General features: G+C 45.8%; 1 protein-coding gene across 1 annotated transcript in view; it reads left to right on the plus strand.

Annotated features, from left to right (window-relative positions):
- MAPK8IP2 (mitogen-activated protein kinase 8 interacting protein 2) overlaps positions 1–15,765 on the plus strand; it is a 60,865-nt gene that overhangs the window by 15,269 nt on the left and 29,831 nt on the right. Inside the window, exons 2-3 of the mRNA XM_061637955.1 lie at positions 7,789–7,894; positions 13,457–13,681. Of these exons, the coding sequence (XP_061493939.1) occupies positions 7,789–7,894; positions 13,457–13,681 (331 nt within the window). The remainder of the gene's footprint in view (positions 1–7,788; positions 7,895–13,456; positions 13,682–15,765) is intronic.

Consider the following 15,765-nt stretch of genomic DNA (forward strand, 5'->3'; position numbering starts at 1 on the left):
CAGATCTCGACAGATCCCCCTGCTAGGCAACCACCAGTAACGTCCCAATACTAGCATTCCCAGAGACTTTGAATACTGGTATTGTTATTCTCTTCACCGCTGCCACCATTTGTTACAGTTCCCCTTCAGCCTTGGTCATTACCTTACCCTCCCTTCTGGTCTGTGAAACTCCAGCCAAGGATCAGGCCTTTGGTAAACCAAATTAAGTATTTATTACAGATAACAAAGCTAACAAGATTAACAAGATTTCTTCTTAAGGCACATAAGCATATGGTTTTACTCAATACTAATCCGAACTCCACCTCCCTCCTTCTCCACTCTCTCCTGGTAAACAACTCTCTAAACCCCACCAAGCAATCCACTCTTTCTCTTCTCCCCCCAGATTCCACAATTCACCACCTCACATTCACCCAGATTTACCTGTCATCCTTTCATTTATACTGTCAGCCATTTTAAACATTCAGCCAATCATCAAGCATTCTATTGCCCATTCACTCCCCCTCCTCTTTCACTACTTACCATGTATACTCTAAACAACCAGCACTTACCATATATACACTAATATATAGGAACATCACAGGGTCCAAGGACATCTGGAAGGCCAAAGGTTCTCCATCCCTGGTGGCTGGTCTGGTAGTAGGCTTCTCTCTGCCTAGAGACTTTGAATGGCTGTAGCCAGTCAGAACGAACTCCATGCTCTGGCTTGCTATACAGACAGCTTGCCACACGGGGTTTCCAGGTGGCCTCTCATCCAAGCACTGACTAGGCCCAGAGCCACTAAGCTCCAGCCAGGTGCCACTGGTTATTCACAGGCCACAATGTCCACTAATCTTGTTTTTAAGCTTATGGGCCACTCCGAGCACCTGGAAAAACAACATCCAAAGAAATGTTGTAAATGGCAGATATGGCCTGGCTTTGAAAACTCACATGAAGTTTAGATTCCTGTGTATGTGTGTGTATAACTTGAATCCGTCTGTGGTAGTGGAGCCTGCTAAGTGCAGATTTACACAAAAGCAGGGGATTTTTTTCATTCTTTTTGTTTTTAAAGAGAAGTAGTAAGCCATATTTATGAACATGGGGCAGGAACAAGAGTGTGAATGGAAAGAATCCCAAAATGTTGCTCTGTCCCCACCAAATACTGTCTGGTATGGAAAGGCAGGTCCTGCTTTGCTCGTGCTTGGAGTGTTGCTGTGAATGCAGGGATGTGAGCTCCTCGCAATTCTTTTTTTTTTTTTACAATAATTTTTATTCAAATTTTCATAAAACATACAAAACAAAATCATAAAACATTCAAAGACAAAAAACAAAACAAAACAAAAATGATTAAACAAAAAATAAAATGTTGACTTCCCATTTGTCGCAGATCAAATCAGTTGTAGGTCTACAATATATAACAATCCTCTCTTAAATTATATTATAAAATCACTTTCCTCCAGTAGTTATCTTAATTAATCATCAAATCTCATAAACATTACTTTATTCTTTCCACAAAAAGTCAAAGAGAGGTTTCAATTCTTTAAGAAATATATCTATCAATTTTTCTCCAAATAAACATGTCGATTAATCCATCTCGTTAATAATAATAATAATCTTATTGTCATAACCATAGTCCAAATAAACATATCGATTAATCCATCTCATCAAAATCTGTTAGGTCCAATAATTTCAATAGCCATTATTCCATTATCCATATTAATTCCATCTTCCATCTTCAATAGTCCTGTTAAGTCCAGTAATTTCAGTGTCCAATCTTCCTTTATCAGTATTCCATAATAATCTTGCTGTCATAGCCATAGTCATATAATAAGAGTCTGATGGGAATTTCCTCTATCCCAAATATTTTCTTGCCATCAATTCTGAATAAGTTGCTGAAATATTGTTGTAAAGTCATATCTGTGTTCTTTTTTACAAAATGCACTGGCTCATCTCTTGAGAGTTTTTCCATTGTCACATGGCTGCAGTTAATTCCATAGATTTTCTCTATATCAAGCTCCATCACGTCATTCCAGTCCAGAAGATTATCCAAGCCATTGATAACTTTATCTCTAATATCTTCATTAATTTCTTCAGAGATAACGTTAAATTCCAAACAGTAGATTTTATTTCTAATATCCATAAACTCCAGATCTTTTTCCAATTCCACATTTGTTCCAATCTCCAGGGCTTGTATCTTCCCTTTATTTTTTCTTTTCTCATCTCTGATCTCATTCTCCTCTCTCACAGGATCCCCTATTTCTTTAAGCTCCTGCGTCATTTTGCTCAGTTCAATTTTCAGCTCCTTACTGCCCTGTCGCAGGGTGTGTTTCGTTATCTCAATCTCATCCATTATTTTCTGAAACATAATTACTTCCAGATTCTCAGCCCCTTTCTTGATTGCCATTTTTAAAACCACAAAAACAAAACAAAACAAAAATAAAGAAGAACCACTTCTTATTTCAGCAACAATTGGGTTAATATTCCAGGCTTGATGACATCACAGTATAAACAGAGCAGCCTGCCTTATCTCTCTATGTTCAAGAACACAAAACAAATTTAGTTCCCAGCATCAAAACAGTTAGTGGCGTCGTGAAGAAGCAGATTCGTCAAAATAAAATAGACCAAAAAGAGAATAGTCCCAGACAATATAATGTTCCTCAGAATAGAAATCCCTCTTCTGTTTATATCTTTAGAATGCACTTCCAGGACAGCTTTTTGCAATAGAAACAGAGATAAGCTGTTAATTTCGTGAATAACAGAGAAGAGTTATAGCTCACCCAGAAGTTCTTTAAAGCTGATTCATTTGACAAATCTCTTTTTGCTGCAACAATTTAAACCAAGTAAAAAAAATAATAGAAAGAAGGGTGCTTGCCTGTTAGTCCGTTTTCTCTTTGAAGAAAAGATAAACGTATCGCATTAATCAGATAGAGCTTGTTCGGAAGTCCATCCGGCATTGCTGGCTGGACCTTTTCTCATAAATTAATGAAATCCAGTCCTCCCAACAAAAACAGGCTTTTGAGGTTGATCTCTACGTTTCTCCCTGCCCGGGAGAAATTTCATCAGTCAAAAAAAAAATGTTCTGACTGATTTATATCTGAATAAGCTTCTTTTGAGGCGGGAGCCCGTCTCAAAAGCAGGCACAAGCGAAGTCACCCTTCCTGGAAGTCCAGTCACCCTTCCCGGAAGTCCGAGCTCCTCGTAATTCTTGAGGGTGGAGTTGAGCCGGTAGCACATCGGAATTGTCCCCAAGAGGGATGCCTGAGCCTGCTTGTTTTCGCTTCAGCTCTTCTGCTCCCTTTCTCCATTGCCAGAGCTTGATATTCCTTTCTCTTGACCAGACGGTGAAGGTGCCCACCCTTTTGGAAATCCTCCTCAACAGAAGTTTTCTTTCTCTTCTTTTTTGCACCTCTGACCCTCTCAAAGTTATTCCTGTCTAGAGGGGTGCACAGCTCTCTGTGCAGCTATTTAGCATTAGGTTTTATTTTAAATAACAACAAACCAACTTGACCAAAAGAGCAACCTTAAAGAGGAGGGAACACCCATGTGGAGGCAATGTGTGAAGAGCCCCAAGAACATCAAGAGATCACCCCCATTCCAGAAAAATATGCAAAGGACTCCAATAGACCAGCACTAATGGGACTGCAGCTCAGCGGGAGAGCAGCTGCCTTGGATGCAGAAGGCCCCGGGTTCAATCCCCAGCGGCATCTCCAGACAGGGCTGGGAATGTCCCCTGCCTGAAACACTGGAGAGCCACTGCCGGTCAGTGTAGACATTATTGAGCTAGGTGGACCATTGGTCTGTCTTGGTCTAAAGTCACTTCATGTGACTGGCATCCTGGAAGATGCTGTTGCCGCAAGCGTCTGAGGCTGCTTCCTGTGTTCTAAAACGGGTACATGCACAGTTTAAACAAAGGTACTACAAAGCCATATTTATAACGTTAAGAGCAGAAAAATTGACTTGGCTAAGGGCAGAGCAGAAAGAGGAAAAATGTATTTCCAAAACTAGACAGATACTCACAAACGTGAGGATCTTGTTCAAATGTCACAGCCCTGCTGGGATTTCAGGCATCTGTCCAGCCCCAGAAGACTGGGGATGGGGTTAGCAAGGTGTTTCCCTAGGGTCAAATTCTTTTGTTCCCCACAAGGCTTATCCAAAGACTGGAGCCTCACACCACCAGAAAAAAGGAACCTCTCTTCCATTATCATATGGTTTAGGCATCTCTGGCATCTCTCCCCATCTGCCTCCCTCCCTCATCAAGTAGGAAAAGCATCTGACTAAGGGTCAATGTTTCCTGAAGTGTGGGCTACGGTGGAGCCAGAGGGGCCATGGTGACTGAGCAACCTCGGAAGACATTTCCTTTTCTTTCTGTCATGCCATCCAGCCTGCCCTTGTCTGCAAACAGCAGGCACACCTTGCACAGTGAGGGCCAAGGACTCTTTTGGCATGAATGGACCGGTGGTATTTTGGGTTGCATTGATGGGAGCGTCCTATGTGGGACTTGGGGAGTGGTCATAACTCTGCTATGCCTGGAGTCCTGTGTCCAGCCTGTGGACTGTCTGGTTGGCTCATGGATTCCTTTTGTATTCTGCTAGATAGATCCTTCTCATTTTATCCTCTGTCCGACTGAAGAACATGGCTGCAGAAGGTTGGGGAACAGCAAAAGGACCCAGCCAATTTCCCTTGTTAGGCTTTGCTGATGGCTTAATTCTGCAAAGGAGAGGGAATGGGGCTCCAAGCTGGCCCAGAACCCTGACTTCTGATGTGTGGTGATGGTCAGTGATTGATTACTCCATGGTGATGAGTTACGTACAGTGTGCACATGCTCAGCCATGCTCTTTTTTGTAATTGGGTCATCTTTTTCCAATGCTGACCCTGGCATTGAAAACAAATTCAAGAACTGGGCCTCAGCTTAAATTAAACCCTGGTGATGACCATTTGATGTTGCAGGTGGATACATTGATTTTCATGAGGCTGGAAACCGCTGCAAGCTTTTTAGATGGGGCAGGGCAACCACAAAGCCTAATCAATCAAGAAAAGAAGACAGATGGATGGGATCTGGCACAAGACAGATTCTTCCCCTGTTTATAACCTCTGCAGAATCAGATGTTTGACGCGGAGGGGCAGCAAACAGGATGGATGTGGAGAGCTGAGCAACCCTGGAAGAGATAGAGAGATCTTGTCTGCATTTAATGCGTGGCAAATTTCCTGAATCAGAAACTGGGAAATATAATCTTTGAACGTTCGGTGGTTGAGGAAATGGGGATGAGTTGACAGTTTCAAAATATTTCAGAGCAATGATTTCCCCCAATCTGGTTGCCTCCAGATGTTTTGGACTACAACGATGCTAGCTGGGGTTCATGGGAGTTATAGTTTAAAACTTCTGGAGGGCACCAGGTTAGGGAAGGGTGTTTTAAAGGATTTCAAAGGAGCAATGATGGCCAAAGATGGAAGCAGACCCCCCAGGATGACGCAGAGAGATGGGCTCTTTTGCTTAGGGCCCATCCATCCATCCCCACCAGTTTGGGGGATTGCGTCACCACAGTGGTGCTAGCTTCCTGTCCTGAACCGTTGTGCATCCTACCCAGCCCTTTAAAGATGTGACATGCAGCTGCAGGGACAGCCCAGTTCCACTAAGATCTCCAGCAGGCGAAATGGTGGCATCCAGCCTCCAAGCATTTCTGGATCGTGGTTAATAATGTAAAGATCGTGGTTAATATAGACGAGGATTTGCAGAAAATCTTATTACTGCTGTGGAAACGTTAATTGCAAGAATCAGAATGACGAAATGCCTTCTATTAAGGCCCAGAGGGCCCTGGGGTTGACAAGCATTCTCAATATGTGTGAAATGTGGAGATGGATGAGAGAACAGAAATGATTTTGAGATGAGGTGGGAAAGAGATGTAAGGAACAGTAAATTGCAGGGTTCTGATGGTTGTTTAGATCATAAGTTGCTTAGAGCAGGGCTTGGTGATTCTGCAGTGATCCATGAACACTGAAGGTGTGGTATACATAACAACAAACAGAATATTACAAGAAGGCAGAGAGCACATGTGCTGCTGTCCCTGCAAGAAAGAGCGGCACAGCTTTGCTGGGCTACCCCAGTGGCTTGCCCCACCACAGTGAGTGGGGAGAGAGACGTACCCCGGAGGGCCCCATATTTCCCTCCAAGCCTTTTTGCATGGCTGGCAAGGAGACTGGAAGAGACACTTGCCGTGGTGTGGGTCGAGAGATTGTGACTTTGTGTGTCATAAGATAACTTCACATTCCAAGATTTGCCGCCCTGGGCTTCTGCTGGGAGGAAGAGTGGGATATAAATCTAATAATAATAAAGATAAAATGTGTTTGAGAACAACCACTGAGTCTGGCTTGCATCAAATTATATTATCGGTCCGTCTGGCCCGCCAACCTGTTTTCACTGGCAGTCGCCTTCCAGGGCTGCAGCTCGCTGGTAGACCGCATGCCCTGGAGGCAGAAGGCTTCAAATCCAACCCCTGGTGCCTTTGGGTCGGGCTGGGGAAGATTTCCTGCCTGAGAGCTGGGAGAGCTGCTGCCAACCAGTGTAGTCAATACAGCACTAGATGGATCAATGGTCCCACTTGGTCTAGAGCAGCTTCCTACACTCCACCCCGGCGCCTGAGACTCTTCAACTGGGGGTGTTAGGGAGTGAGCCTGAGAACTATCTTCAGCCATGGAGATGCCTTCCCTAGAGAGCAGAAGTTGGTGGGCGACAATTCCCACCCACCCCATGCCACCGGCCCTGCTGGGCCACGGGTGTCCTCCCCTCTGTGACAGAGGGTCTCCGTTCAGGATGGCATAACCTCTTAGCAGCCAGTGGCATCTGAGGTGGCATGAAGGGAGGGGGCATTGCACCGCATCTGGGAGGACTCTTGGGGAGGATCAAGTGTGAGAGTCCCTCTGACTGTGGGCATGTTGACCTGGCACTGCACTGGAGCCCGGAGGCGTGAAGGATCTTTGCACTGCATTCCTCCGCCGTCCATCACAGGGAGATGATTTGAATGTAAGGCTTAGCCTGGGATTTCGTGTGTTCGACAGACTGGTTTCCATAACAACAATGTTCTCATCAGGTTCCTTAACTCTTACATGGCTGAATCAGGTCCTCAGCCTGGGTTTCACCTCCAGGGCTGCCCTTGGGGAGCTCACCTCTGAACCCACCTGTAGCTTGGCAAGATTTCATCCAGGGTGCTCTTCCTGTGGCTTTAATAGCCGCCCAGAAGAAAGAATTCTTGGCAAGTGCAGCTTGTCCCAGCAGTGCGGCATTATAATAGGAGAAGATGCACTTGCCAAGAATGGGATTGGAGAGAACGCTCAGTGCGGTGCATTATCACCACTCTAGCGCAAAAGATGGTCTCGGAGAAAGGGGGACCTGAGCACCTCCAAGCTCATCCCAGGAGTGGGGCCTGAGCCCCGCCAGGGGTTTTTTGGGAAAAGACCTGCTGTTGTAATCAAGGCTATTTAACAAAGAACAAGGCCAGAGCAACTGATTGCACCATCTTGCTTGGGAGGAGCCAAGCCCAGTTGAGCAGAGGGCTAATTTAGAGAGGGACCAGTTTGAGGCTGAGAATGAAGAGAACAACATTTTTGTCAGTAAAAACCCCCTTTGGATTTATTTAATGTTGGACTGCTGTGAGCCTTCCCTTCTCCCCCCAATCCCCATTTTGGGGTTCCCTGGTGGTCTCTGAGCCAGTTGTTTATTCCTCTACCTTGCGCTTTGCCAGTTCATGAAAATGGGATTGGGTCAGGGCCTTGCCTCCTTAACTATTCAGCTCACACCCGCTCCTCTCTGTTCTCCAGGCCCCCTCAGGACATCAGCCTAGAGGAATTTGATGATGAAGATTTGTCTGAGATCACTGATGACTGTGGCATCGGCCTGAACTATGACTCGGACCACTATGAGAAGGTGAGAGGGGCTGGAGGGGGGCCGGGGGGATCCACGGAGTTTGGGCCTCTGGCCTGTGGGTGGCCTCCTCTTCTTCACAGAAGCCCCAGGGAAACCAGGTGGTCTCTACGGGAGACCCACTGCCCACAGCTCCTCTGGTTTTGAATTGGTGTTACGACTTTATCTCCTATTTTTTTCCTCCATTTTGATTTCACTGAAATATTTGGTGCCCTTTACTGTCAGGCTCAGGAAAAGGTGTCCAAGAAACTTCATTAACGAAGCAGCAACAGTTTTGATGTGCAGCATTACATAAATCCATAAGCACAGTTAAGAGATGCCAGTTGGCTGAGGACAACTGATGGAGCGGCATACTTAAGCAAATTTCTGGTCCTCTCGAAGTAGCCCTGAGGCTAAAAGGTTTAACCCCTTGTGTATCAACTCTGTAAAGAAAAGCCTTTGTAGAGTCTGATCAGGATTGGGCCAAGGGGTTTCACCCTTTCTTCCCATGCCCCAGTCCTGATGACTTCCCCCCCACACACACCATTAGTGTAGGGAATAAACCTCCCACTACCAAGTAGCAGGTTCACTGGGACTATGTCATGGGAAGAAAAGGTTCAACTATCCACATGCTGCAGTCCCAATCCTGACTGGGCCACTCAGTGGCTAGAATAATTGATACTGTTCCAAAAAAAAAAGAGAGAAAAGATGTTAAACCACATGTTTAATGTCACTTGCAGTTTGGCCTTGAGGTAGGGCACTATAACCCCCATTTTACAGATGGAAAAACTGAACCTGAGAGCAAGAGAGTTATTTATTATTTTATTTATTTATTAAATTTATATCCCACCTTTCCTCCCAGAAGAAGCCCAGGGTGACCTGCTGTACGGGCAGAGGTGAATCTGGGGTCATTCAGTTTCAAGTTCAACCCTGTCTTCCCATTTGCTTGCCATTTTATGATGATGTTTCTATGTGCATTAATTTTCTTGTATGCTGCTCTGTGGCTGAGAAGGGGCATCATATTAAACAGAAGCATAAACATACCGTGCTGGTAAAAATGCAGTAGAAATAATAATAATAATAATGTTGTTGTTGTTGTTATTATTATTATTGCATCTAATACAGATATGCGTGACCAGACTTCCTCATGGTGTTCTGTGCTGGGTTGCCACCTTTTTGTTGCCTCTGCTGTTGTGTCTTTAAGAGCAGACTAACCTGCACAATTTAGCAGGCGAACCTGTTCCTGGAATGGAGGAAAAAGCTTCCCTGGCTGAATCTCTGTGTTTCCGGCTTTTGTTAAGTGCAGGAGAGCAAAACAGAACCAGTTACAAAGGGATGACTTCCTGCACTTTGGAGGAAGCATAGGTGAAGCCTGGGGCGGGGTGGGGCGGGGCAAGGGCAGCAATTTGTGTGCCCTCCTTTGGAGCTTCAGAGCTAAGAGGAAACAGGGTCAAGGAACTTTCTCCAGGTGTGACTCCTGGTGGGGCTGCGATGCCCCTTTCAGCTGGCCAGGCAGGCAACGGTCACCTGAGGCATTTTGCTGAGTTAACACCTGCTTCCTGCAGAGCTTTCTGCCAGCTCTTTCCTACCCCACTACCCTTTCGAGGCACAGTACGGTCAGCACTTTCAGTCTTGGAACACTGTGAGGCAGGAGAAGCAGGCATCATCCATAAGGATGACGTGGAACTAATGCCAAGTCTTGAGAGGCAGGCGTGTGGATAGCCAGGTCTGGGCAAAGATGGCAGGAGCTCCACTAAGCTAAACAGAGAGAGAGAGTGAGTAAATGGGCCACATTGCTGACTTCTCCAGGAATGCAGCCTTTCCCAGCCTCATGCTCCAGATGTTTTAGACTACAGTTCCCAGCCCCAGCCAACACAACTGTAGGAGATTAGGGTTGGGAAGACTAGTGGAAACAGATTATTTTTTAGCTACGTCAACAAGGCCAGATGTATCATTATTAAAGTAGTGAGCAAGCCATATGGGTGAGCCGTTATTTCATGGGCTCCACAGCTAAGCACTGCTGCCAAGACCTTTGGACTGTTAACCTCGCCAGGTATGGCTCCCTATCATTGGCGAGAGCATTGGTGCATACATTTTCCATCCCCACTGTCTCACAACTCTTTGTTCAAAGTATCTCGATGGGAGATACCTTAGAATTCCAGTCACAGAACGGAACTGTATTTATGGGTGTAATCAGATCGAAGATATAATCCATGACTTGTTGTACTGTCCTTTGTATGTGGATCCTAGAGAAAAATTTCTGTCAGATATTATTTGGATGTTCTCTGATCAAACGCCCCAAGAAACGGCAGTGGAACTTTTAGCTGACAAATATTTATATTTTACATATTCAGTAGCCCAGTTTGCATTGGCAGCTAAGAAGTTGAGGGCTCTCCATATTAAGAATTATGTGGTATTATAAAATTTTATTTTTAAGGCCCGAGTGCTTAGCCTTTTAATGGATGTTTTATTTTAATAAGAGCTTTGACTAAGACTGGTCTTTTAAGCAATATTTTGTATACATTGTTAAGGCCTTTGGCTATATACAATAAAGTTTGACTTGACTTGTTCAAAGTTCAGTGTGTGTCAGCAGAGTTGCGAGATCAGTTCTCACCCCAGTCAAGAAGTCTGGTGGCATGAGCCAAGTGAGTATGTTTAGCATAGCTGCTGCAGAAAGAGGCAGAAACTCAAGAGCGACAGTCAACTTATCACTGTTAGGGGATAGTTTAAATTGCAGGAGAAGGAAGGGGGAAGGCTAAATATGATTATACGATATTTTTAGGTTTGCAGTGCTAACAGGACAAATCAGAACAATTCATCAGTTAAGCACTGCCTATTCCACAATTGAAAAAGAGCTCCCCAATTAACTGGGTATTTTTACATGTAGTTTGTGAAGGCTTCTCATTGGGGTGTCTGGTTGGCCACTGTGAGAACAGGTTGCTGGTCCAGATGGGCCATTAGCCTGATCCAGCAGGCTCTTATGTTTTTGTGTGCTGCGAGCCATCCTTGCTGTTCTTTTGCAGCTCTTTTGCAGCTGTAGCCTTACTAGGAGGAAGTAAATGGAGGGGTGCCACCCGTGGGTGCCAGAACAGAGCTTGCCTGGCCTCTTTGTTACAGGGGAGACTTCACAAGTGGAGCAGAAGACCACCTCCCTCCCTTCTTCCGTAATGATTGTGCCCCTTGCCTATGTGTGTGGGTCAATGTGTAACCCTAGTGTGGTGCAAGTCCATTGCTTCCTAGTTTGAGAGAATGCCGCCCCTCTCTAGCCATGACACTGGTGGCTTTACCCCCTTGGTAAGAAGAACCCCTCTTGTCTTGAAGCTGCTCCTGCCATTCCCTCTCCAGAGTTTCTTAGGGATGCTCCTCAAGTGTGCTTGTAATTTCCCAGTTCTTGTAAGTCTGTCCGGCCTCTGCTGGATGAGGGATACTCACTTTGGTCTAACCCCTGCAGGTCAGCATGGCCATGTGGGGAGGGCTTGCTGGAGGAGCAGCAAGACATAGGATGGCTTTATTTATTTATTCAATTTGTATCCCGCCCTTCCTCCCAGCAGGAGCCCAGGGCGGCAAACAAAGCACTAAAACACTTTAAAACATCATAAAAACAGATCTTAAAATACATTAAAACAAAACAGCATTAAAAACATTTAAAAAACAACCTTAAAAAAGGTTAAAAAATTATTTAAAAAAATATTAAACAATTCTAACCCAGACGCAGACTGGGATAGGTCTCCACTTAAAAGGCTTGTTGAAAGAGGAAAGTCTTCAAAAGGCTCCGAAAAGAGCAGAGATGGCGCCTGCCTAATATTCAAAGGGAGGGAATTCTGCTTTGTTGCAGAAACAGCTGCAAAGTGGAAATAAGTGCTTGGATCTGTGACTGCTAGTGTGGTATCTATATGATGATGTGGTTTAAGTCTGTTAACAGGCTAAGAACACAGAGATGCTTTCATCCACACTCTTAGTTTTGTGCATACGCACAGTGCATTTAAGGCGCTGGCAGCAGAACTACACAGAGCCATTCATCAAGTGACAGAACAAAGCTACCTTGAAAAGCTGTAGAGTAGTCTCCCTTGCAGGGGTTCGTGGAGAGGCTGGGCAGGCGCCTGGAGGTATAGGATATGCTGCCCAAAGCCATGAATTGACTGCAATAAAGCCCTGGGTCCCTCCCACTGGGACAGTTTGCCCACAGTTGGGTGGGAGGCAGCTGCAGAAGGCGCTGGACCTTCCGGGGGGCTAGCAGATCCAAGTAGGTTTGGGGGCTATTCAAGAGATGAGGGAGTTGCTAATTCCTGCCTAGTGCAGAGAATTCCCATGGAATCGTTTGCATTGAACTCTCCCTCCCATCAGCTTAGGGCAGAGACAGGCGAAATCCACAGCCCTTCTAGTGACTGACGGCAGCTGCCTCAAGGTAGCAAGAGGGATGGGGGTGGGGCTAGGTACAACTTCGGCATGAATGTCTGGAGCGTCTGTCCAGGAGACCTAGTGGCCCCATAGGCCATTTGTTAAATTAAGCACCCCCTTTCTACCCTGTAAATGCAGGTGTTGGGAACCTTTTGTGTCTGACTGATCTTGTGGCATTCCACACTCTTTGTGCCCATTCTCTTGTGCATTCATGAGGATTTGTGCTCCTGATGGTATCGGGGCAGCTATATGTGAGCCTGTTTTCAATACTGTTGTGTGTGCCTCCGAAAGTTTCGGGGTGGACATACTGCTTTGTTTCCAATCAATGCATTCCTGCTGAAATCCTGTACATTTTTATACCACAGACATTCTGGGGTTGTTCCTCCCACCCCGTCCTGCCCACAGTGCAAGAGTGCCCCTCCAGACAGCTATAATACAGTGGCAGTGGGGAAACATGGCAGAACAATTAATAGAGCGGAGTTATGTGCGGATGGTCCAGTGTAAATCCACCAGGAAGGCACTATTACTGTGTCAATGACATGCGGCAGAATACCACTGCAAAAACAAATCAAAAACTGCCGGTCTGGAGGGGCCCCTTCTGCTATATTTCTTATTTGATTTATATCCCGCCCTTCCTCCCAGCAGGAGCCCAGGGCGACAAACAGAAACGCTAAAAACACTTTAAAACATCATACAAAGACCTCAAAATACATTAAAACAAGACAACATTAAAAACATTTTTTAAAAGCTTTAAAAACATCTTTAAAAACAAAAAAGGGTTAAAAACATATTATTAAAGAAAACATATTAAAAGCAATTCTAACACAGACTCAGACTGGGATAAGGTCTCAACTTAAAAGGCTTGTTGAAAGAGGAAAGTCTTCTAAAGGCGCAGAAAAGATAGCAGGGATGGCACCTGCCTAATATTTAATATATAGTCAGTGGTCAGAGCTGAGACTTGCAGGCATAAATCGTGTATGTGTGTGTGGGGGGGGAGGTTGAGTGGTTTTCACCTGCCTTGATTTGATTTGATCTAATTTGTTAAGTTGGCAACCCTTGGGAAAACACCCAGGCACGGGCCACTTCCTATGTTGTTCTGAGATTTTTCCTGTGGGGCTACTTTTGGGGATCTCCCCCAGTTCTGGGTCCTGTGAGCAGCAGGTGACCTTCTGTGCCCTCCCCTTGCAGGACTGCCTAGTGCTGGAGAGATGCAAGCAGCCGCACCCCATCTGTACCTTCCAAGATGATTTTCAGGAGTTTGAGATGATTGATGACAACGAAGAGGAGGAGGAAGGCAACGGGCTGGAGGAAGCACCGCCCTCCCCCTCGATATCCCCAATCCCTCCGCCCACCCCTGAGGAGACCCAGAAGCATCGTCCTACCACGCTCAACCTGACTGGGACAGGCACACAGGTGAGCTGGGGGCGCCCCCCCCCCAGAGCACACATTCTGCACTGCGTGAATTATGCCAAGACAACTCGTGGGCAAAGCTGCTTTCAAAGCTTCCCGCAGCTGCTATTTGGGGGGGGGGGTTGTTTTGTGTATTTTTTATGGATTGCATGAGTTTTTGTATGTTTTTTCTCCTTCTCCTTCTCCTTCTTCGTATTCGTATTCATAATATCATTAAAGTCTGAGAGAGGCTGGTGCTGCCAGCCAGTGGCTGCTCAATGCTGCTGGGCTCAGTGGACTGCTGCAGTGATCTGGTTTTGTATAAAGCACCTTCTGCTATGCAGAAGCCAAACTGGGCATTATTATTTCAGTTACATATTTCATGTACTTACTTTATTTTAGAAATTTATCACCTGCTTTTCCAGCATGCATTCAGAGTGAATGTACAGACCTATAAATAACAGAAGGGGACCCCCCCCCCCGCCGATAAAATGCATCAGCCAGTCAGAAAAGTCGCTCTAGGGAGGGTGGTGTATAAGACTTGTGTCTTCTCAACTGTGAGGTAGTGACTAGCCCAAGATTACCCGTGAGCTTCATGGCTGTGGGTCGTGGACCCCGGGGCTCCCAGTCCTAGTCATCTCCTCTGTCCATTGGCTGTCATGACTGTTCTTGGTGGAAAGCCTCCCTGGGGCATGTCTTGACCTTATTTCATTTCAGAGAGATGGAATGAGGCGGAGTGGGGGGCAGGGCAGAGGGGAGAAGAGGAAGATGCACGTGTGGTCTTGATTATGGGAAATGAATCAGGAGCCATCTGCCAAGCGCTGACACCACTTAGCAAGAAAAAGCTCCAGGGGCATTTTGCATCATAAATAAACCAGGAAGGAGCTGCTGCTTCTCTGTATTAAAAGCTGTAACCAGAGAGCAAAGTCCGCCCCGCGGTGCATTATGCAAGTTGGAGGGGGGAGTTCTCTCTCTTGGGCTACTTGGTGCCTGATGGGTTCTCAGAACTTGATACAATTTTCAAGACTTTCGATGGAGATGCCTGGGTTGCGCGGAGAGGGGGATTTTGGAACACGTTGGCAAGAAGTTGGGCGGCTGAGGGCAAAATGGTGGGGCATGTGTGGCACAGAAACTGCCTCGCCGGACCACTGGGGCCCAACTATCTCAGTACTGTCTGCACCAGAGGTCCCCAAACATTCCCCCCCACACACCACCTGAAAACTGCTGATAGCCTTGGAGGACCGTTTCGTGATTCTTCTGCCTGATGAAGCAATGCACGGCAATGCGCTGTGCTAGACGCTGTACAGCTGTTAATTGTCTTTTCCTTTTATTTTTTGCGTTCCATAGAATTCAAATTGTAATGCAATAAAACACAATCTAAGAAGCAATAAAATAGTTAAAAATCAATATGAATATTTCATGTGGACACGCCAAGGACCACCTGAATGAAGCTCGTGGACCATTGGTGTGCACAGACCACTGTTTGGGAACCCCTGGTCTGCACTGACTGGCAGCAGCTCCCCAGGATTTCAGACAAAGGTCTGTACAGCCCCCACTGGGACAGCCTCCTGCACTTTTTGTTGAGGCCAGCTGGGATTTCTGTAGGCCAGTTTGAGGCAGAAACAGCAGCGATGCTGGTGCTGCACCTTCCAGATCTATGTAATCAGCACTGCAAAATAGGACAGGGACACACACACACACACACACAGTATCTGAAGTGGCTGTTTCCCCACATCCCATGCTGCATAGTCACAAACGGATGAATTCACTTCCTGCAGATTCCAATGCAATCTGACCTTGTCCACAACTCCTGCACTGACGTGTGGATCTTCAGGCTTTGCATTTCTCTGAGTTTTGCTATGCGGCTTTTTGGCTCAAAAGAATATAAAATACCAAAATGCATATAAAATGAGTGTTTTGGGAAAAAGTTCATTTAGAAATGCATGGTTTGTGAGAAAATATTTAAATACAACTTTTCATGCAGATTTATATATGAAAATAGGTTGATCTCAACACCACAAATGCACCCAGTGGGTGATGGGGACATCTTTAAACTCCCCCCTGCTCCCGTGGAAGCGCCTGCTATGCCTCTGGTGTGTTTCTTTTTC

Source organism: Rhineura floridana, chromosome 8 (assembly GCF_030035675.1).
Source record: "Rhineura floridana isolate rRhiFlo1 chromosome 8, rRhiFlo1.hap2, whole genome shotgun sequence".
Lineage (NCBI taxonomy): Eukaryota > Metazoa > Chordata > Lepidosauria > Squamata > Rhineuridae > Rhineura > Rhineura floridana.